Source organism: Ammospiza nelsoni, chromosome 1 (genome assembly GCF_027579445.1).
Source record: "Ammospiza nelsoni isolate bAmmNel1 chromosome 1, bAmmNel1.pri, whole genome shotgun sequence".
Taxonomy (NCBI): domain Eukaryota; kingdom Metazoa; phylum Chordata; class Aves; order Passeriformes; family Passerellidae; genus Ammospiza; species Ammospiza nelsoni.
This window is the reverse complement of record NC_080633.1, coordinates 29,688,008-29,710,156: the sequence shown is the minus strand read 5'-3', so window position 1 is coordinate 29,710,156 and position 22,149 is coordinate 29,688,008. Positions and strand designations below refer to the sequence as shown.

The 22,149-nt window shown below is 38.7% G+C and overlaps 1 protein-coding gene across 2 annotated transcripts in view; it reads left to right on the top strand.

Moving 5' to 3' along the window:
* Positions 1 to 2,728: 2,728 nt before the first annotated feature.
* Positions 2,729 to 22,149, top strand: part of AGMO (alkylglycerol monooxygenase) — a 185,672-nt gene continuing 166,251 nt past the window's right edge. For both annotated transcript variants that reach the window (XM_059466938.1, XM_059466930.1), the window contains exons 1-2: positions 2,729 to 2,891; positions 9,256 to 9,386. In XM_059466938.1, coding sequence (XP_059322921.1) covers positions 2,763 to 2,891; positions 9,256 to 9,386 — 260 coding nt within the window. In that variant the 5' untranslated portion in view covers positions 2,729 to 2,762. The remainder of the gene's footprint in view (positions 2,892 to 9,255; positions 9,387 to 22,149) is intronic.

Below are 22,149 nucleotides of genomic sequence, written 5' to 3'. Positions count from 1 at the left end.
AGTTCTTCTATTCACAGATACTACTACATAAACAGAGCATACTAAGCCCAGCTAGGTTCTGGATATGATTTAGTTTACTGTGAATGACTGCCAAGGCAGACTATATGGCCCATCCCAATTTCAACCTGCCCTAATTCCCTTTATGACTTTATTATTTAGTGCTGTTTTACTGCTTAGAGAGACCTAAACAGGAAGACTCCGGGCGTTCTCTGTTCAAGAAGTGGGTGGGATGAAGTTCTTTACAGAAAACAAAATATGATCCACCTACAGATCATGTTAGGCCAGCTCCCCAATTTCCTCTAAGCAGAACAGAGGCCTTTGTTGCCTTAGTTACTGGAACTATCTACTGGTCAACAGCAGGATCCCAGTCTCCATAAGGAACATCCTCCTACATTTTTGATGGCAGTGTAGGATGGGAAATATTAACTTTTCTGTTTGTTGATTTTATTGTGAAGAGGAAAATAAAGTCATTAAAAAAATTAACTCTCACAGGGACATTGTGTGGCAGAGGCTTATACCTCCAATGAAACAATATTCCTTTATTTTCCATTACTTAACATCAGAAAGAAGGAGCATTGAAAACTGCCTGCTAAGTTTCAAGGCACGAGTAGACAATTGGCAGAGCCAGACCACTGAAGCTTGCAAAACATTCATAAATGCTCCAGATAAAATTTCAAACTGTTTCCCTCACCACAAATGCAGATATTGTAGTGCTATCTCCTATTTCTTCTAGGACAGGGAAGCTGGAAAACACAATGCATTATTTTCCCATTTGAAGTATGATCAAGCCCAATTTCCATCCTTCCTGTTTGAAAACAAGAGCTTTAGTACAGTCATATTGGGGTGACAATTTACAATGACACGGGGGTCCAAAATAATCTTTAAGAAAGTAGAAAGTCCTTGATGGACTGTCTTCTTTCCCAGATTGGTGTAATATGATGTAGTGGTTCCATGGTACTTAAAATCTATCCCACTTTGTGTGGCCGTGGACTCCCTTGCCCTGCTAATCATTCTTACCCCAGAATGGTCCCCAGTTCACTGATAGGAATTTTTGTGGGATTAAGTGTAGGCCATTTTAACTCTGAAAGCTGATGATGGAGCAAGATGAACACCAGCACAAGACCAAGGAAGGGGTCTGGGTGAGATGGTATGGCTGTGGTGAGGCTGAGTTAAAGGGGCTTGAACCTGAGAGCAATGTCATAGAAATACTGAGGCTAATCTAAATGAAAAAGTAAATGTTTTCTGTAATTGCCTGCCATGAAGATCTAGTCAGAATGCTGTTGATTAGTGCGATTTTGAGTAAATTTGGAATTTTTATTTAGATTAACTCAGATTTTAGAACTTAACAACTAGAGTTTTATAAGAATTTCAGGTTATCATAAATCGCCAATGAAATTGAGAACACTAGGATACAATTCTAAAGCACTTAAATAAATTTAATATTTTTTTTACTTATAGTATTTGTAAAAATTATACATATTAAGAGAGTGTCAAACTCTATTTCATCATCAATGCCCTTTTACAATACTTCTGCTTTGTTCAGCTAAAATTCAAGCATTTTATTGGTATTTCCAGTAATTTCCTGACAGCCATTCTCTACAGTACCGCAACATTATATTGCAATATTGCAAAATATTTTATTCAAACTGCAAAATGTTTAAGTTGATCTTCCATGCTGTTGCTTAAATGGAAACTTATTTAGTACAAACATCACAAATGTGTAATACTTCAGTTTTTAAATGTCAATTTCTTTGCATTGCACTTTTCCTAAACAGAAACTTCAGCTGAAATTACCCAGCATAGTTCCTTTCCAAAACTAAAGGCTGATGCAAAGTAAAAACCTTTTTTAATGACTGTTAGAATTTAAATTGTGGTAAAATCTTTTACAACAGGATTTGCAGTTCCTTTCTTCTGCACAGACTGTTAGTGGAACTGTACATTTGAGATGAAGGGTTTGTTGAGACATTGTGTTATTTTATTGTTGGCTAATCCATTTCATCAGAAATGTTATTATTTGTACTAACACCAAATATCAAGCACGATTGACAAACATTTGACATGCTCCTGAGCTTCAGACCAAAGGTCTTGAATGCACAAAGCCTGTCCTTACTTGCATTTCTGAAAGTAATTTTCCACAAGGATCTACATGTATCTCTTTTCACCATTTCTATTTCCCTAGTTTTCATTCCTTCATAAATGAAAGCATAATCGATGGCTTCCAGAGGCTACCTTCAATGCAGTGATGTTAATGGAACCTATATAAAATGGAGCCATGACAAGTCCTAATAAAAAAATAAGAGCTTTTAATTGGAAGAATTCTGGACTAACCCATACGGCTGAACAGGAGGCTACGAGCACACCTTGTCTTGTTTCTGAAAACCCTCAACATTTTATTTTAATGAGCAATAGTTTCTATTTTTTTGTAGAGTTCTGTCTAAAATTGAGAAAGCGTGACTTGAACTCTGCGGATTTTTGAGGTTCTGAGACTTTTGAGGGTGAGGAGGGAGCTGGGGTACGCGAGAGCTTTCTCCCAGCAGCGGGGCAGGCAGCGATGACACGTGCAGAAAAAACAGCCCCCGAACCCAAGCGAAGCTCCGAACCAGCACGATGCCGGGGAAGCAGAAATTGTGAGCTTTCTCCAAGGCAGCCCTTAAGCCCTCGGGCCCACGGGGTGGCGAGGCGAGGCCGCGGCGGGGCGGGCGGGGGCGGGCGGTGCGCGCCGGCCCGGGAGCGGAGCGCGGCGGGCGCAGCGCGGCCTGGCCATGGGCGCTGAGGCGGGCGGGCCGCGGGGCACCGCGCCGGGCCAGCAGCTCCGCGCCCTCTTCTACGCGCTGGCGCCCGGAGAGAGCTCCTTCCGAACGGTGGAGGAGGTGCCCGACTACGTGGAGAAGGTGAGAGTCTCCTCCTTTCCCACCCTGGCTGCATCCCTCGCCCTTCCCTTCGCCCACCTGCGCCTCTTTTCAAAAGCCGCGGGCGCCTCACTGAAACCATGTCCGCGAAAGGGCACCTAAATTAAGATAAACCGTCTTTTTCTCAAGGGCTTTCTGCCTGTAAGCTGCCAGTGTAACTGTGCCTTCTATTTTCATGTATTTAAGTGATGATTTCTCCTGCTGCTAATGTTATGTGCAGCAGCACGGATGAGATGAACAGTGACAGCAAACTGAACTGAAGAAACAAGAAAATATGATACTGTGTTTGGCTGTTATGGTTCTCAAAGCAAGCAAAAAGTCAGGTCTCTCTGTGCCCTTAAGTCAAGCTCAGTCAAGGACAGAAAAATAAAAGGTTTCTAATTAAAATAAAAAATAAAGATTGTTTAAGAGAATTTAGAACAAATATTTGTGTTGGGACAGTGCTGTGTCCTAAATATCCAACGCAAGAGTACAGAGGTCGTGGGTGAGAACTCCCTTGTCAGCAGGCAGCAGCATATCCTTCCCTCCCGTCCCGCCCTGCCAGTTTATTCACTTCCAAGAAAATACCTTTGCTCCCTTCTGTCCTACCTATTGCTCATGTCTTGGTTGTCAGCTCCTTCTGAACCCAGATCGATGTCAGCTGCTCACAGAGACAGGACATAAACACTATTTTGCCCTTGTCAAGGTGAATTCAGCCCAGCTTCAGTGAAGAGCTGCACTTTTTACGTGGGTTTTGATAGTTCTGATAAGCCCCTCTGACAGATCTACCTTGGAGTGCTGTGCTGGCAGACTGCAGTGGGGGTGCCATGGGCTGTGCAGAGCAGTGCAGCACTGTCAGCAGCTTTCTGGGAATTGTAGTATGCGGCAGTCCCTCATGGAGGGTGTTATCTGCAAAGGTAAACCCTTTTGTGTAAGGTAAGCAGAAAGCTGCTGCAAGCCCAGCCTGTGTGTGAAGTGTCTGGTCAATGGACTGCTGTCCTCAGAGGTGTTTTGCAACTAAGCTGCAGCGTCATGATTAACAAAGATCGATGGTTATACCTAGTTAGCTGATCTCTCCTTCCAGTTCTCTCTGCTATCTCAGTCCCTTTTACCATTTCTACATTTCCAATGAGCATACTTTCTTGGCTGCAACATACCTTAACATCCTTGGGCTTTCTTCTCCCATGTGCAGTACTCAGGTCAGACGTTAGCCAAACCTGGAATTTCTTTTACTAGGCACACAGTTGTAAGTCTGTGAAAGGATTCTTAACACTTTAAATTATGAAAGCACCTGTAGGCTCCTGCTTCTGTAGAGCAGTGTTGGGATAAGCTTGTAAAGGAATATTTCTTACAAAAAAAAAATAGCATTAAAGAAAAGGTTTCCCATTACTGTTATACTTCGCTTAAATTCCTATCTGAGGTTAGCTGTGCTGGATTTCCCTTCTGACAGTGCATTTTTTGTTAGAACAGATCTTTTGATGCTTGTCTCAGTGGGTATATAAAAGTATTTTAGTGGCATAACTGTCTTTAACTCTTTGGCTTTGGTCTGAGCTTAGGCAGAGTTCATCCATCCCCTTCTGGCCGTGTTTATGGGCAAGTGGCAGCTATCTAGTCCCTCTCCAGCTGCTATTCTTGACTGTTTAGGGAGCAATTACACGAGCAGCATGTCCATTGGATTCATCAGCAATAGATTTAATAGTGACCTGATGAGGCTTTCGAGGAGGTCTGGGGAGTGCTCAGTCCTTTAGTTGGTACAGACACACAAGTGGATATCTGAACTCAATTCAACGCAGAACAGAAAAAATTTTAGTGTAGAGCTGGTAACAAATGAAGGCCTCAGCTCAAATAATTCACTCTAAAAGACAATAATGTTGATGTATATGTGTGAAACTACAGATTACATTAGTGTCTCTAAATGGAGTGGGATTTTTTTTTTTCTGAGACACTGTAGTGGAATTTGCATCTCAGATCTGTGATCTCTTGGGTATCAGAAGGACAAAGGTATTTCTAGGACATTAGATGACATGGTTACAGCTGTGGGGATAGGCACCTTCCAACATTAGGTGGCAGGACCTCCAACGTCACCCAAATATTCATGGGTCTAGCAATCTGCAGAATTGAGCTGTTGGCTTACAAAATACAGGCACTTCACAGGAGAGGCACCTTTGAGCTAGAGTTACCTGTGCTGTTACATCTGGGTGGGAAATGACAGCAGGGGTGAAGCAGCTCTGGTTCTGAGAACAGAATACTTGGCTTAACTTGTGCAGTGTACTTTCTGTCTCTGGTCACATTGCTTCTGTTTTCAGAAGCAATGGGCCTTGCACTGTTGCTCTGTATGTTGGCAGAGCTGTGTGGAGAGGCCTCAAGTCCTGTTTAAAACATAAGCTGAGCCTCAAGTCCTGTTTAAAACATTAGCTGATCAGCTGCTGACTGTGACAAGCAGCAAAACTCTGCAGCAGAGCCCAGGGTGACAATATATATCTCAAAAATTCTGGGAAAAGGGGTGTGGGTCTTTGATAATTGTAATAGAATTAATTTTTCTAAGACTTTTTGTCATGTAGAATTCAAATCCCTTAATTTGCATGTATTTCTGAAAAGTGTGTCAATTTCATTTATCCAGGACAGGATGTACTAATGCTTGTCTATTCATTTTAAGAGCATCCTCTTTTCTGTGGGTGTAAGATTAGGCTCTGCATGCTCAGTTAGTTGTTTTTTGTTTGTTTGTTTGTTTAAATTTTCTCCCAATCTACAGATGGTGGAATTATTCTTTTTGTTTGCCAAACATAGTTTAGAACCACAAATTTACTTTGTAGCTTTGTAGCTTGCTATGGTCTGAAATTATCACCTGTGCTCTGTAAAGACTTCCATGAGTCAGACTTCTGAAGAGACAGTCCTTCTGCTGAGAACTCCAAAATGAAAGCTTTAGTAATCACTGTTTTCCTTTTCAATTTACTCTCTTGAGACCCTAAAGAATAAGTTCACATTTAAACTCAATTCACACTTTAGGGTTTGCTTCTAAATAATGAGGCACAGAACCTTCATAGTTTTACTTTTTTTTAGTTTTACTTGAATGTTGTGATTCTTGTGTTATAAAGATCTGGGACTTTATAACAAAAAGAAAAGAAAAACTGTTTCAAGAATTGCAATAAAACTATGAGTTTATGCTGAATTTCAACCTAGAATATTATTCTTTGCAACAGTATAACGTGGAAACTGATTTTAAATGGTCCTTTGCATTCTGCAGAGTTGGTTACTTAAAATGGAACCCTCTTACACAGTACTCAGGGTAAGGCTTTCATGTTATGGATCAGTTATTTAGCTAAACCACAAGCTTATGCAAATCTCCATTGAGTATTTCTGCTCTTGGGTGAAGAGAAAAAACCTGGAAACAGACAGAGAGAGTAAAACATTTATGGACAGAAGATATCAAAAGGATATGTCTTATGTCACTAATCTGTGATGTCAACAGTGGCTATTTCTTAATTTTGTGCCATTTCGTTTGGCACAAATGGGTTCCTTAAACTCAATGGGTTCCTTAAATGTCTTCATTGTTCTTTTAACTTAAACCAAAAAAACCCCAGGAAAAATAAAAGTAGTGATTAGGCTAGTGTGACTATTTTCTCTCCTACGGTCTCCTTTTTGCCTGAATTATTTGCATTCTTCTTCTGTTGCATTACACCTCATCGTCACTCTTAGGGCAGTTTGGGCCAGGGAATGCCTTTTCATCCTCCATGAGAATAGCTGTCATAGTTACATAAATAATACATCCTAGCCTAGATGTAGTTGATCCTATTGGTCTGTTTTGGACCAAGCTTAATGTAGGTATGTTAGAGAGATGTAGTAATTTCTTAGATACTAAGGGGTATGCCATAAATCTTTTCTTTTATAATCTCCTTGATGAGCAGGAGGTTAAGGATGTCTGAATGTTTCTTTATCCTCCTTGCTATGACACCACCCATTTGTGAGTCAAAAAGTGGCACCAACTGCCTGGCTGTTTCACAGCTTCACAGTGGGAGGAAAATATGCAATGAAGTCAATAAGGCAGAAGTTGTAATAATGTACATTAATATAAAATCAAGTATTTCAGCTGTTTCAGAGGTTGCTAGGTAAAATGAATCATCACATGGAATACAGACAGTGTACATTTCCTATTAACTGTTTTTATTTCATGAATGAAATACCTCAATTTCTCTGTTCTGAGCCCATTCAATTTGCTCTGCAGCTTCTGCTGTTCCATACCTTAAAACTGCTGTAGTCTGTGCTAGAACTGCCTTTTAATATTGCCATTAAGTGTTTTGTAGATTTTCGTATTAAATCTCTCTTTTCTCTGCTGGAGTGTACAGCTGTGGTCATCATACTTTGTTTGGTAAGTTAGGACTCTGTTATTTGATTATATCAGTTAGGAAAAGTCATATCTACTTAGAAATAAAACAGATATAGAGAGCAAAACAGGGAGTATTTATATTTTCCTTGTATGTTTCATTGCTTTCAAATGGAAGGTTTAAGGGTTTCCTTATACTTTTATAATATATTTTATTATTATATTGTTTCCTACTTATTCCAAATATAGAAAGACTTGCCACATTGGTTTTCTTGGGTGCTGTTTAGGCTTTATAGCCTTTACAGGTTTTCCCTTTCTTTCTAGATTTTTATATCATCAGTTGGTGCCTATCGGAAACAGGCTTTTAGATGCTTAAAATGCTGTTACAGAGTAAGCTAGGCACCTAAATTAAAAAGTGTCATGTTGATATTAATCTCTGTTCATCTGTTATTGTAACCTAACCCTGTGCTGCTGAAGTTTATGAACTTTCACATTTTCTAGACACTATAAATCTTTTGCTGTTTGCATGGTTTGAATCATCCAATTCTTCTTGGACTGGGCAATCTGGTCTGTATCCATCTTAGTCTCTTTAGTGTCCCAGCCTAGTAGGAATTCCCAGATCATATCTCACTTGGCAACAAAAATGAGCGCCCTCCAGAATGCAATGGTATTTGCAGAGACAGCATGCTTCTATTAAGCTGTTGTACGGGCAGGAGCAGCCTCTCTCCTGCAGCAGTGCAGTTTGGAGGGCTCCAGGCACCGAAGCTGTCGGTGTTTGCAGGCCATTGGAAGGGAGCAGAAGCAGCAGAAAACTTACAGGGCAAGTCCGGCAGTGCGGTGCCTCCCAGAGTGGTGCAGAACTGCTCTGGCATTTCTCTTGCTCTGCAAAACATGGTGGGAATTTTATGCCTTAATATAACCAAAAAGCAGTTGTCTAAATGTCTCAAAGGTCACCTAAAAGTTTCCTACAGAGCAAGGGAGGCTGTTGAAGGAACATTTGCTTGCACAGAGATCTGATAACTCTTTCCCATTTTCCTTGCCACAGGCCTTGTAGATTTTGGTGGCAATGGCTAAAACTGCCACTGCCTAATTCTTTCTACATGTGAAGTGCAGGGACTGTTAGGACTCCAGTGTTAGTAAAAAAAAATATGCTCTAGGACTTACTGCTACTCAAGCCTTTTTCTTGTTGCCTGAGATGATAAAAAACTGAGAACAGGTCTGACAGTCGTCAACATTTTCAGCTTTTCTTGGGATAGAAGATGGACAGTGAGAATTGAATCCCAAACTAAAGCAATGTTGTGAGTGTGAAATGTTCCAGTCTTGTTCATCATTATACTTTTCTGCGGAAAGGCAGAAAACTGTTTTGCAGTCAGTATAATCCAAAAGAAGGAGGGAAACATTGTATCATTGTCACTTGGTCTGGGAAGAGAACATGATGTATGGCCCAAACTGGAACGGGCTGTGTAATTGTTTCCCTCACTGATGAAAGCACATACAGAAGAGCTGTTTTGTCTGCAGTGAAAAACATGGCAGTAGAAATGCCAAGTAGAAAGAAACTCACTTTAGTATGTCTTTCAGATAATAATGTTGGATACCAAATTCATTGGATGAAAACACTCAAAAAACTTCATATAATATCAAATCCAAACTAGATTCTGTTCTACTTTGTGGTTGGAGGAGTCCACAAATATTGCTGCTCTCACTGATATTGCTGCTCTCACTGATTTACTTAAATATGAGAAATATAGGTTCGGAAAGACTTTTGTGCTTTGTTCTGATAATGTTTGAGTTTATGTGCAGGATGTGCAAAAGAAAACATTGTGAGAAGAGGTTACTGCAATAGATTTATGCTGGTGTTTTGGATCAAATGGTAGCCTTGGTTGTTCTGATTTGTAAGGTCCATGCTATAAGCTTTATTACAGTAGCTACTAAAGTGCCAGCCAATCTGAGAAGCATCTCACTGCATAAAATGCTGTTTGGAAAAGTGTGTCTAATTTTATTTTGTTGTGACTTTTTTTTGTTGTTGTTTTTGCAAACTATTTTTAGAGTATTCCATTCTTCATTACTTTCATTGGGCTGGAGTTTGCTGTCAGCTGGATTCAGAAGCGTAAGCTGCCGGGTCGGATCAATGATGGGATAAGTTCTCTTTCCTTGGGTATCCTGTCCCGACTACCAGAGTGAGTATATGAGTACAGCCTTGAGGTTGTTTGGGTTTTAATCACTAAGAAGGAAGAAAATGAAATTTCTTTCATTAAAATATGGAAAGATAACAAAATAAAACCAACAAACCAAGTCTATTGGTTTTTGTTTACCTTTAAAAATAAAACTGGGTGCATATAACCAGATCAATAGAATTGTGAATATGCATGTGATCCAAAGTGCTTTGAAGACAGTCATGATCTTACCTTTGACTTCAATGGATTTTAATTCCTGGGAGAATTGCTGCAAACATGATCATATAATTCACTCTCCAATGTAAATGCCAGAAGATTTACCTGAATTAGTTTGGTGAATAAAGTTGTGTTTTAAATAAATAGCCACTGTGGATTAACTGTGAATCCCAGTGAAAAAAATCCAGCAAATTATTTATATGAATTGCTCTAACTGTTTTCCAGAACTTTTAGCCACTTGTAAGTAATATCATGTTTTAGATATGCCTTTGCATGTTATGAGCTTCCAGATGATAGATTTTACTACATCTTTTCTTTTCAAATGGGGTTACATTTCTATTCCCCATGTGTGACTTGGCAGGTGACCTCCAAATTGTATATAAACTCTTCATTATAAGAAGAAAAACTTTTATTATTTGAATTTTACTATATGCAATTTGCGAGCCTTTCTGTTATTCCCCCAGCTTTTTTTCAGAATCCTCTGCAGTTTTTCAGCCTTCTTAGTGTTGATGTCTCAAGTGCACTCCATATTTCAGAAATTACTACATCAGTGCCAAATAATGAAGTCATTTGTTCTCTATTTCTACTTGTTGTTCCTCCCTTTATATATCCCAGATCCTTTGAGCTGTCTTTCATCCCTGAATACTTTCCTGGATTCTGTGGCTTACATTCCTCATTCATAGGCAATATGTTCTTATATTTGGCCACATAGAAATACATGGATTATACATTTGGTCCTCCTGAAGTAGCCTGAATCACGGAAAAGTCGTCTTTGTTACCTAAAAGTTCCTGGTTTATGTCACTGCAAATTTTACTAAAAATCTTTTCTTTCAAACCAGATTCTTGATCAAATACATTAAAAGAGCATAGCAAGACCAACAACAAAGAATTATCCCTTCTGGCTAGTAGAGCTCATTTTGTGAAATGTGTAAATCACCTTCTTTGTAATCTATTGATCATTTGTCATTTGGTTGATTTTTTTAAAGTTTCTAATCAATACAGTCTTTGACAAGATCTATTAGGTACAAAGACAATTTCTGATAGATTATGTTAATTATCAGTTGTAAATATCCCCTATGAAACCTTTTAAAGACACGGTCCAAAACTCTTGAAATGTCTGAAAATGAGAGGCATGAGCTTTCAATATGAGAAATACTCAACCATAAAGTTATGTCTTCAAACAAAGTTATGCCTAAGTTATTTGAAAATTTAGTGAAGTTAATTTTACAGATAGTGTACCTATATTCAAATAATTCTTAATTAATTGTGAGCATGATCTTGAAGGAGCAACATTAAACTTTTCAGTATATTTTATGAATTAATGTAGTATTTATGAACAAATTAGATTTGTGTGCAGCAGCACACAACCCTGATAATGGGTTACTGTAGTCTGTATGAAGCTAACATTAAAATAGATCAAATGTTGCTTCTTCAACTTAACCCAAATTCTTAAAACTTGACAGGCTTACCATGCTGAATATTTACCTTTATTTGTTATTGTAAAGCAAGGCAACCCCTGTAGCAGGGAGAAATGATGTATCTGGCTCCATGACATCAGAAGGCTAATTAATTACTTTATTATACTATTTATTCTATACTGTATTGCACTACATGTGAAACTGCACAAGCACTCTACTGAACTAAATCTTGTGACTGTCTCCTGACTGACCGTCAGGACACAGTTACAGTGTGGCAGTTTGCACAGATTGGTCAAGAAAGCAAAACGCACCAGAATCCAGTCAAGCAAATTCCTTCAGGTAAATAATCTTCCAACACATTCCACATGTTCCAAAACACAGGAGCAGCAAATGAGATAAGAATTGGTTTTGGTCTCTGTGCTTCTCCAGGAAGAACCTGAGAGAGAGAATTATGTCTCTCTGTTCAGAGAAGGTGAATCCCACAATTAGACTCAAATATTCAGAACTGATTAAGTTAAACAAAGGGCCTGAGATACATGTAAAGTAAGTTTGAATGGTTTTGCAAGTTCTTTTGGCTTTATTTTAAGAATACTGAAACGACTGAGATACACTCATTCCTGGAAGAAGTGCTTGCTAAGAAAACTGGTGTTGTGTGTGTGGAATGCAGCTTTGCAAGGTGCTGAGTACTTTTATTATTTTGGCACTCAGTCCTTTGCTGCAGAATTTGGCTTGTGGGCTGTGCAGTTTTCTTTTGCAAGATTGTTTCAATTGAGTGAACCAAATGATCAAGGTCTCAAAAGTTTGCAGGGTCAGGCAAAACTCCAAGATCGGCACACCTATTTATTGTTACACCAGCACAAGAAGTCTCTTCCAGGTTGCTTGCACAGCTCTCATGACTGGAAATACCAGACCCTCCTCAGCAGTTCTTTCCAAAGAAGAGTCCTGTAACACTTTTAGCTTTTTGTGTGAATGTGAAAGAAGCAGGCAAACTACAGACTTCCTAAATTATTTAATCTCATGTTAATATTGCAATTCTAATGGTGACTGCTTAGTGTAACACCTCTTTTGTAAGTAAGAGGAGTTGTGAATAACAGACTGGCTAAAAAGGCTCTAACTGAAAAAAACAGAACACTTTACCCTTCTGTCTCGTGCTTCCATGGTGTGAAAGAACTGGGTCAGACAAAAAAAGGGGGGAAAAATAGCACAGGCAAAAATCTGTTGCAAAGATTTTCACTTCAGTCTGTCCCTTTCAGGAAGAAAAAAGGTAGGGAAAGTTGACAGAAACTGCTAAAACAATATTTCAGCAGAACCCACAGCATCAGGGGAAATAGTAGTGCAAATCATTAACAGCTGAAGGTTAGATTAACACACCATTGATTGTATCCTCTCCCAGGGACTAATTTTCATTTTCTCAACTAGCAGCAATGGTTTGCCACTTCCTTAAAAAAATCTGTGGTTGGGTCTAAAATGGTGGCTTCAGTCTATTAGTTAAAATGAAGCTTCAAATGTGTCATTGCAAAGAGGTCTTTACATTTAATGAAAAAATTAGGAGTCACTAACCATAGTCAGCCTCTAAGTATTTTTTCCATATAACAGAACTATTGCATGTCTTGAGAGCAAAGAGTATTTATTTAGTGTTTCATACTTCAAATTTCTGTTGAGAAAGTGCAAATCATAAATTGTTGATACTTGTATGCCAAATGTTAGAAATGTAGGTGCAAGAGGAAAAGTCTAATCAGACAAGGTAATGTTTTTGTTTTTAGGCTTATTAGACTCAACAGCATGCAGTAAGTTGAATGGTTTGTGCATACATATCATGTCTTGTAAAGTAGCCCATGCATTTCTTAAATATAATTTTCTCTGCATTAATGCATACTATGCATTCCTCTGCATGTATAAATACTAAATGTTATATGGAATGAAAATTAATTTGGGAGAAACCTGTATTACTAAGTTTACTCCCAGAATCTTAAATGTTAGTAAAAAAATTATGAGAACTTTTATTCTAAATAAATAAATAACTTTTCTAGCTAACCATTGCCAAGAGACTTAAAATGCTGCTTTAAAAATATTCTCCCAAGAGAAAGTTTATTTTGGGTATGAATATCCATTTTACAAGTATGTGCATTATTTCATATTGACCCATTTCTTATTTTAAAGCAGCAGAACATAAGTCAAAAAGTGTTTGGGGGATAACTGAGGTAGGTGTGTTTTCAAACTAGTTGGGAAAGTATTTGTTCTTTATGGTCGTGCTCAATTGCCAATTTTTAGTGTTCTGCTCTGCAACACAGTCGTACAGTGTATGAGTGTATATGTATATAATGTCTGACACAGTTTGTTCAGTCAAGTCTGCAATGAACTTCTCCATTTCCAAAGAGAATATTACAGTCTGTATACATTATTTAGCTTGATTTTTGAATCAGAAGAGGTTGGAGTTCTCTGAATTGTTGAACATGAGAATGGAATGAGTAAATGCTTTTTGATTAGTTCATGCTAGTAAGTATGTTAAGAATCTACACATCAGCAATAATTAAATCAAAGGAGTAAAAATCTGCTTTTTTCTGTAGACCAGTGTATTCAGTTTTGTACATCATCTGGATTTTAAATAATCTTTTTTCAGAAGCTGGATTGAAGAGGCAGTTTCATGTACATTTTAGACCAGCAGTGCTCCCAAATGAAGCGCCTTTGATTGATACTTCTGGTTGCTCATTCCTCGCTCTGTACCTTCACACCTCTTTGGCCAGCGTCAGCATTTGTGTTGCCCTGTGCTGAAGTGGCTTGGGAAGCAGGTCCAGCCCCTCCCCTTCACATTAACCTGCATCAGTTCTTACTATGTCTGTGCACAGTCTTGTGCTAGAGCAAGAAATGGGATTGGAGAAGAGCAGCCAGGGCTACAGGACAAGAAACACTCAATGCTTTTGTAGTGTTACTGAGTTACCTGTTCTATAGCATATATAAAATTGCAATCTGAAACCAAAGGTTTTCAGTTTTTTAAGAGGAACAAAATGCAGAGCTGATTAGAATACACTTGCTTCAAGTTGGTGCAAGTTATTCACAACCTTGTGGAGCTAAGAGTGTCTTGACAGAAGAGAAAAAAGTTGCCTGCATGGATTTAACCATTTGAATTATGTGCTGGTTTCCTGAAGTATCTATTAGATACATTGTATGTGACTATAGAAACTTACAATCTCATAAATTTCTGATTGCATTTCTTAGAAGAAAATTTGATACATGCAGTTTCTCGTAAATTATATTTTCACTTCAAGACTTATTAGGTACATCTTTTCTCCACATCTGTTTGACTAAGACTTTGGACAGATGTTTGTTTAGAGCATGGTCAGATGTGTTGCTTCTGGTCCAGCTGCCCCCTTAGATCTGCCAACATAACTGCACATTTAATTGCTCCCTAACCTGGTCCTGACAAAGTGATCTCGCTAAAAGCAGAAACAAAAGCCCCCCAAGAACTATAAAAGAGGTGTTTAAGCTCAGCTGCATTCATTTTGACAGAGCCAGGTCAGGGAGCAGCTATGCATGCAATTATAGTGGCAAGTCTCAGGGCTGGTAACCACCACACTTAGGGCAGTGATGAGCAGACGGGGCCAAACTAGAAGGGTAATCACTTAACCTGGTTAAATGGGAAGTGGAGCTGCGGTCCCATGCCATGCCCTTAAACCAACTGAACTTCTGGCTACTGCACTTCTGTCTTTCTTGTACTCACTTACATAGTCCTCTCTTTCTCATGTTGGTTCAGGTGCTCATCTGATCCCAAATGCAGTTATTTTAGTTCACTCTCTGAGCAAAACAGTATTTGCTTTAGACAGAGAGACAAGCAAATTGTCTGGGAATGGAAAAGGGACAGCCAAGAGCTGTCAGGCTTTAGGTTCAGTCTCTACAGAACCTGCAGTCACAATCATGCCTGCAGCAGCTAGTTACGGCACTTTAAGGCACTGTCAATAGATGTGTCCAAAAAATAGAATTTTTAATAAGTAACAGGCCTGAAGAGACAGAATCTGCTCACCTACCTATTCCTCCCACTCTCCAAGTAGCACTAGGTAGTTACATATTTCACAAGAGCACCCTCCTGGCTTCACTCTCCTGTATACGTAGTTGATTGTTCCCACATTTTGCCAGAGGTCACAGCCCTCACAGCTCTGTCAAAGGAACAGGTTTTGAATTAACTTACTAATCTTCTGTAGGTAAAGCAGTCAGAGTAAGATAAACAATTTCAGTAAGGGAGTAGTGCTGTGCAGCAGGATCTGATAGGATTTTCAGGACATAAGCCTGACTTTGGAAGGGGATTTTCAAAATCAGTTCAATTAAACTCATGGCAGTGACTGTCTTACCTGAATGGTTTTTGTTTAATCTAATTAGATTGTTGTTTTTTGGTTTGTTTTTTTTAATCTGGTTTGCATTGATGAACCAATTGGGACTAAATTAGTAAATTAGTTACTTCTGTGTGGATTGATTATCCTATGTTCTTACTGTATCACTTCAGCACAGTTTATAATTTTGGTGTAAATCATGCCATGCTTTCCAGTAAATCCAAATCCAGCTGTGCCCAGTAAAGATGCTAGTGCTTCCTGCCTGCTCTCTCATGCTCATCACTACCTTCCTAATCCCTTTTTACCATCTGCACCCTTCCCAGGCATATCAGCAGCCTTATCTTCAGAGGTTTAAACTGTAGAATTTTGGTACTCTGGTTCCGTTTGTTTGAAGCAGGCTGGAGAGCACATGTGGGCATATCTGCTGGCAGAACACAGGAGTTCTGCCAGTGAGATTTTTTAATGATGACTAAGGAAAGATCTGAGCCAGAATTTAATCTCTGGAGTTTCTAATGAAATGACATATAAACTACCTTGCATTACAAGGAAGTATTTGGGAGAGCTTGGATATTCTCAAACTAATTGACTGAAACAACTGGTAGTCTCTATGTTCTGTAATGTTCTGCAGATTGCTGTATTTCACACAAACCTGTTAGGGATCCAATTATTCTTTTAGATTGTAACCTCTTACATTGAATGCATATTTTTCTACATCCTTACTATTGTATCATGGTCTTTTTCTGTACAGTGGGGCCAGTAAGTGGCTTGGTGATTGCCATTCAAAATGTCAGAGCCCAGCTTTACACCTCCCATGTCTTTAGAAGCAAAGAGAAGCTGTCAGGGCACATGTTCAAATATACTTGTGCTCTTCTGTGAAGATACTGTGGACTGAATTTACCCTTATTGAAAATATGGTATTAAGCTCAGTAGTCTCTGTAGCTCACCAAATATACTGGTTTCTCAAATCCATTAAATGTTGTGCAGATTTTTTGTATTTTCTTAAATCTAAATTGTGTCATTTTCACACATTTTGAAAAAAACTCAAAGAAATTGCTTGTGTATAGAGTACCCTTCTGACTGAAGGACATCTCTGCTAAACAATGAATTAATCTTAAATCAGGACTCCACTAGATGGAGCACAGGGGTAGCATTTTTAGAGCTGGCCAATCTTGGGTCAACACTTTTGAGTTAGGAAAATTGGGGAAAGTGTCTCTTAATGATTCTGTAAATCATTGTTACAGATCTGAAAAGAATAGACTTTCACTACTGTGTATCATGGACAAAAACAAACTAACTTATAAAACATTCAGAAGTATGACCAAAGGAGTTCAACATAAATTCTCATGTAAATATTCTTCCTTATTTCATCATTTGATGTGCTATGATATTTCACTGAAGCTACTTCACCCTATTTTTATAGACCATAGGGACTCTTACTAGTTCTTTGGTTTTTCTGAATCTATCTAGAACAATCTGAATTGAATAGAATACCCTTTTCTCATTACTTGTTTATATGTGACCTTTGAGAATATTATAGATTTGTTCCCAACTCAAACTATAATGCAGATTTGCTCATTTCAGTGGAACAGCCAAGTAGGACAGATCAAAATCAGACCCTCAGTTGGAAAAAGGTCCTATTCAAGCATTTGTATTGAACTCATGTGGTGATGGTTGTATAAAAATTGAAAAATCAGGAGCATTGCCTTGTAGGAGATGACATTGTAGAATATTCCAGTCTGGTGTATCCTGAAGATACTAGAATATAATTTACTGCCCCCAGTGCTGGGCAGGTATAAATAGGTATTAAAAAAATACAACTTCCATTCTCATAAAAGAAGAGGAATAAGCTACCATGCCAGAAGCTCAGTTGTACTGAAGGTTTTAAACTAGGCTTTTTAGGCTTTTATAGATACCATGTAATTAAAAGCATCTGAAGACCTTTCATAAACTTAGGGCATAATGAGTTACTACTGTGGATTATATCACTGAAGGCAGTGGAATTTCTCATGAAAATATCTCTATTTTATTTTTAACTGATACAATTAAAAATTTACTTATTTATGAGCAAAGATAAACAAGTTGAATTATGTAGCAAGACTAGGACCTAATTATAAAAAAAAAGTGTAACACTGCTGCTATTTTTTCTTCCAACACCTGTTGTTCCATGTTTTATGCCACTCACTGCTGTAAATTAATATTTGTGTCGTAAATTAGAGGATAAAAAGTGAAGTGCAACAGGAATAGGTTTGGGGAATAAAAGGGCAGCTCTGTCAGGCAAAATATTGTGTGGTACTGTGTAAAATATAAGTAGTAGGGATACCTGAGTCACCTCCCTTTTACTTCAACTTGAATTTGATATTTTTCTTTGTCCTCAAGGAAGACTGGAGATTTGTACTATTTAGGCTAAAATGCTGGAGAAGAAAGCCATACTGAGGAAGAGGAGAGGCTTTGATTCAGCTTTTGTGTCTGGTGGGAACATTTTCTCAAAATGTAGGTGCTATTTCCTGTAATCAAGGGTTTTCCAGAGCCTGATAATAATTTCCCAGCTGTATCATTTTGGTGAATTATTCTTTAGCCTTGGGTTTTGCATATTAAGAATGGGAGAGGAGATCATATTCATCTTGATGATAGAAAACAGGGAATAGAACTCCCACAGCTCCCTCTCCCTTTCCCTCCACCTTGTGGAAAGTTTGGCTTTGTGCTAAAGCGTGAAAAAAGCCTTGACTGCAATGTGTCAGGCATATTTCAGCTCGATTTGTGTCAACCCTAATAAGTCAGCTGACAAGGTAATAAATTGTGTGTCTGTTCAAGACCTGGCACCTGTACAGGAAATAAAAGGGGATTTCAGTTGCAGCACAATTGCTTTGTTTTACAAATGGATCTTTTTTAAGGCTCCTCTACCTCCTTCCCCTTCTTCTCTTTACTGAAATCGTGTTATCAAAATGTTTATTTCAATTGTGGCTGGAGCCAGTGTTTCATCTGGAAAAGAAAGCTCTATGAGTATCCTTGGAAATTGAAATCTTTATGATTTTCATTCTGAAATAAAACCTTACAGAGCATTTAATTATTCATGTATCCTGCTGTTACATAAATCGTCTGAATAACTTCGAATTATTGAGAAACTGCCTTTGTTCAACATTTTGCAACTTTACATTTATATAGTTTGAATCAGGCTAGGAAAATAGAATTTATTTAACCCAGGGAAACTGTAGTAGTAAGATCTCACTATTTTTAATGATAATATAACCTTGTGACCAGGGTGTCTTAACATGCTTCCCTCTGTGCCTGACCTCCAAGGATGCAAGTCTGTTACAGCCCTTGAGAGCACAGCTTTTGTAGGTCCAGCTGTAGGGTTGTGTTTTTAGCTCAGGGGCGCCAGGTCAGTTCCCAGTGTGATGTGAGGTGGTGACTGCAATAGTGGTGAGAGCTGAGGCAGTTTCCTTGCAGTATTCACTTTTGGTACACAGATCTTCCCCGTGCTTGGAAAAGAGACAGCAGCTCCTGTCTCTGACCCTTTTCATTTTTGGTGACTGTCCTGGGCACCGTGGAAGAAGTTTCCTAAAGATGTAGTTTCAGGCTCTGTGGCTGGAGGAAGCAAAACAGGACTTGTATTCTTTGAAATGGGCAGCTGCCTTTTCTTCCAATTGAATTTCTTCCACCTTTTCCCTCCTTCATTATCCCACAGGGATCCAGAATAAGTAGATCTTCATTTCCACACGGAGAGTTCATCTCCCAGAATTTCCTTCTTGGACTTTTTTAATTAGAGGAAGTGATAATCTGACCCAGTGGAAGGTGAAGGGGGAAACGGTTTATTAAAAACAAATATTATTGCCATTAATTAAAGTATGTATGATCTTTAGAAACAAGGAGACAAGAATTCTCAAGGTCATAACAGTTACCTAAGTATGCTTTCCGCATAATAAGAAAATTTTCAGCAGCAATGTTCACAATCCAAGAGGATAGATCTATGTAATGCATATAATAAAGTTTTCTATACAGTGTGTCTGTTTGAGGATTTATCACTCTTTATTCAGAGGATTGGACTAGATGACAAAAGCCTTACCTGTCCACTCCTATCACATTTAGGGTTACAACATTCAAATGAGGAAAAAGTTTTCTTAAGTTCTCCTAGTATTTTCAAGAAGTGAAAAAGGAGCTTGAGGGGAAAATAAGGGGGAATATAAACCTTTAAAACTCCAAGTGAACTTTAGGAATGGTAATTGAATGCAAGCTCTGGTCTTTCCTATCACACTGTAAATTTAAAAAAAAACTTAGTTAAGCAACCCTTCTTTCTCCAGCACTGCCTAGTAATATGATGGATTGCTCTAAATTAATTACAGTAATCAGCTAACGTTATGTGCTGTAGAGTTGTGATTCAAGCATGAAGGAAAGAATGCAGAGCAAATTGCATATATGAAAAATGTGTTGCAGGGTTAGCTCAAGGTTTACACCTTGACCTCAGCCTGTGTTAAAAAAAAAAGGACTTGATGGTGAAATACTGAAATCTGAACAAAAATGGAGGAAGTTTTCCAGGTCACATATCTTTGGATGTACTGCAAAGGCATTATATGTTAATAAAAGCAGAAGAATAAAGTAAGAAAACAGTACCTAATAATAACTGATACTCTCTGTTGCAAGAGGTGTTTTAAATTTCCTGGTCATTGAAAAGATGTTAAGAAATGCCCATTTCTTTGTGTTTCAATAATATCAGCTCCCTTCTGACCTGTTGTGAAATGGACTGAGAATTCATACTGAACTTTACAGATTCCTCATGAGGTGAATTGTAAAAATCTGCTTGGACACATACAATCTTCTTTAAAAATATTTATAGAACACAGCTCTTATGAAAATTAAACATGTTCCAGGTGTGTATGGTCCACCTTCTGGGCACAGCCAAGTTGTTTTTGAAGTGGTAAATACACCTGTCCTTGCTAGTCAAGAGGAATTCTTCATGGTCAAGCTGCTAAAATGAAATGAATTTCATGGGGTTTGTTGTGTCTTGGTTTTATTCAAGAGAAAAACTTGTATGATTATAGTAAAGCTGGGAATGAGTTGTAGGTAAGATGTGCACCTGGCTGTGGAAAAAAATATTAGTTCTTTTCTTCTGAGCAACAACTGCTTGCAGTGCTTCAGCTCTCAGGATAAAATGGCGGATGTGATACTATTATGCTTGCAGGCTCTTCTTGGGAGGTTGGGATTTTTAAAAGATGACTTTTTTCCTTCATTAATAGTGAAACTAGCACCACAGAAACTCAAGGTGTTTTCTTCTAGCTTTATTCAAAACACTTATGGGAAGAGGTGCTGATGCCAGGTGTATAAAAGCTCTGAGTAAAAAGTATAAAGCAAAAAGATGGAGTTCATCTATAGCATGGGGGGTGGCTTGCAAGCTGAAACAACCATGTTTGCTGAGCTTCCCTTCTGTTTCAGTGCAGCTGCCCAAAAGGACAGGGCATGGCCAGACTGTTTTCAGGGATGTTTTCCAGATGTGTGAAAAAAGTCTTTAAAGGGGAAGGAGTCTATATCCTTTTTTGATTTTGTAGTTTTTAGTATTTTTCTGGCCATGCCGGCAACTATATGACAAATAATCTAGCTGAAAAAAAAAGAGCCAAAAAAGGGAAGGTATTGAAAGAAATATCTCTGAGAAGTGGTACTGAGGCAAGAATGAGCAAATGTGACAGAGATGCACAGGGAATCTTTCAGCTGATTTCAATGTAAGGTGAAGTTCTAGATGAGACTAAGGTGAAATAGAGATGTCGGTCTGTCCTTTGGGTAGGGTTTTGCATGGCTGAAACACGTATGTGCAGTTTGTTGCCACTTCTATTTAAGTACTGTCTACAGGGGTGCTGTCTGCAGTGTTCTTTGGAAGCTCCCTGAATTTGTATCCCAGAGTCTTTCTTCAACTATGAATATGTTTTATAGGTTTTTAAAGTCTTGCATGACTTTGTACAAAGGTGTTGCTGATAATTCTTCTACCTCCCCCCCACAGAACAGCAGCAGCATAACATCTGAGAACCACATTTTGTGTGTGTTATTTCTTACTCTTAGGCCCTAAACTGAGGTGAATGTCAGCCATTGATATATATAAAAAGGATATTTGTGACTTTTCTATGATTAGTATCTTTCCCCTACTTCTCTTTTTTTTTCCATTTTCTGCATTTCAGAGGCTGATTTAATTCTGTTTACCACTGTTTCACTACATTTTCAGCAACACAACAGAGGAGAGTAGTAGGAGACAATGTGAGGAATCTGCTACAAATCCTACTGTGGACTGGTTTCTTCTACAAAATTGCCAGTTTAAATATATATCCATCTGCATCTGCGGCACCATTTCACAGCTAGCTGAGCTAATTGTCACCTGGGCCATCCCAGTGCCCACAGCCTCTCACCATTCAAACCTGGGTTTAATGCTTCCTGATTCACCGAAAATCTCATCCAGCAAAATCGAAGTAATTTGTTTGGAAGTAGCTCAGGGCCCCAATTGGTGCAATGAGGTAGTAGGGTGCTCAGAGGAGGGTGCAATCATGGCAACCCAAATTTGTATTAATCTGAGCAGCTGTGGAGAGTTACTACTAGGTTTGGCCTGCCCATTTCAGAGCTACTTTCTTTCTCCTTCTCCTGGTCTCGGTGCTGAGCCTGTGTTAGGCCAGGGATAGCTACTGTGTCCGTGTAGTCCAGGAACTCAGGGGCAGTGAGACCTGAATGGGGGCTTTCCTTGCCTTTGCAAGTTCATTATTTTTTTTCTTTCTCTTTATCAGAACCCAATTGCTCTTCCCCTTCTTTTCAAAGGCACTGGTCTTTGTCTCCTCCTGC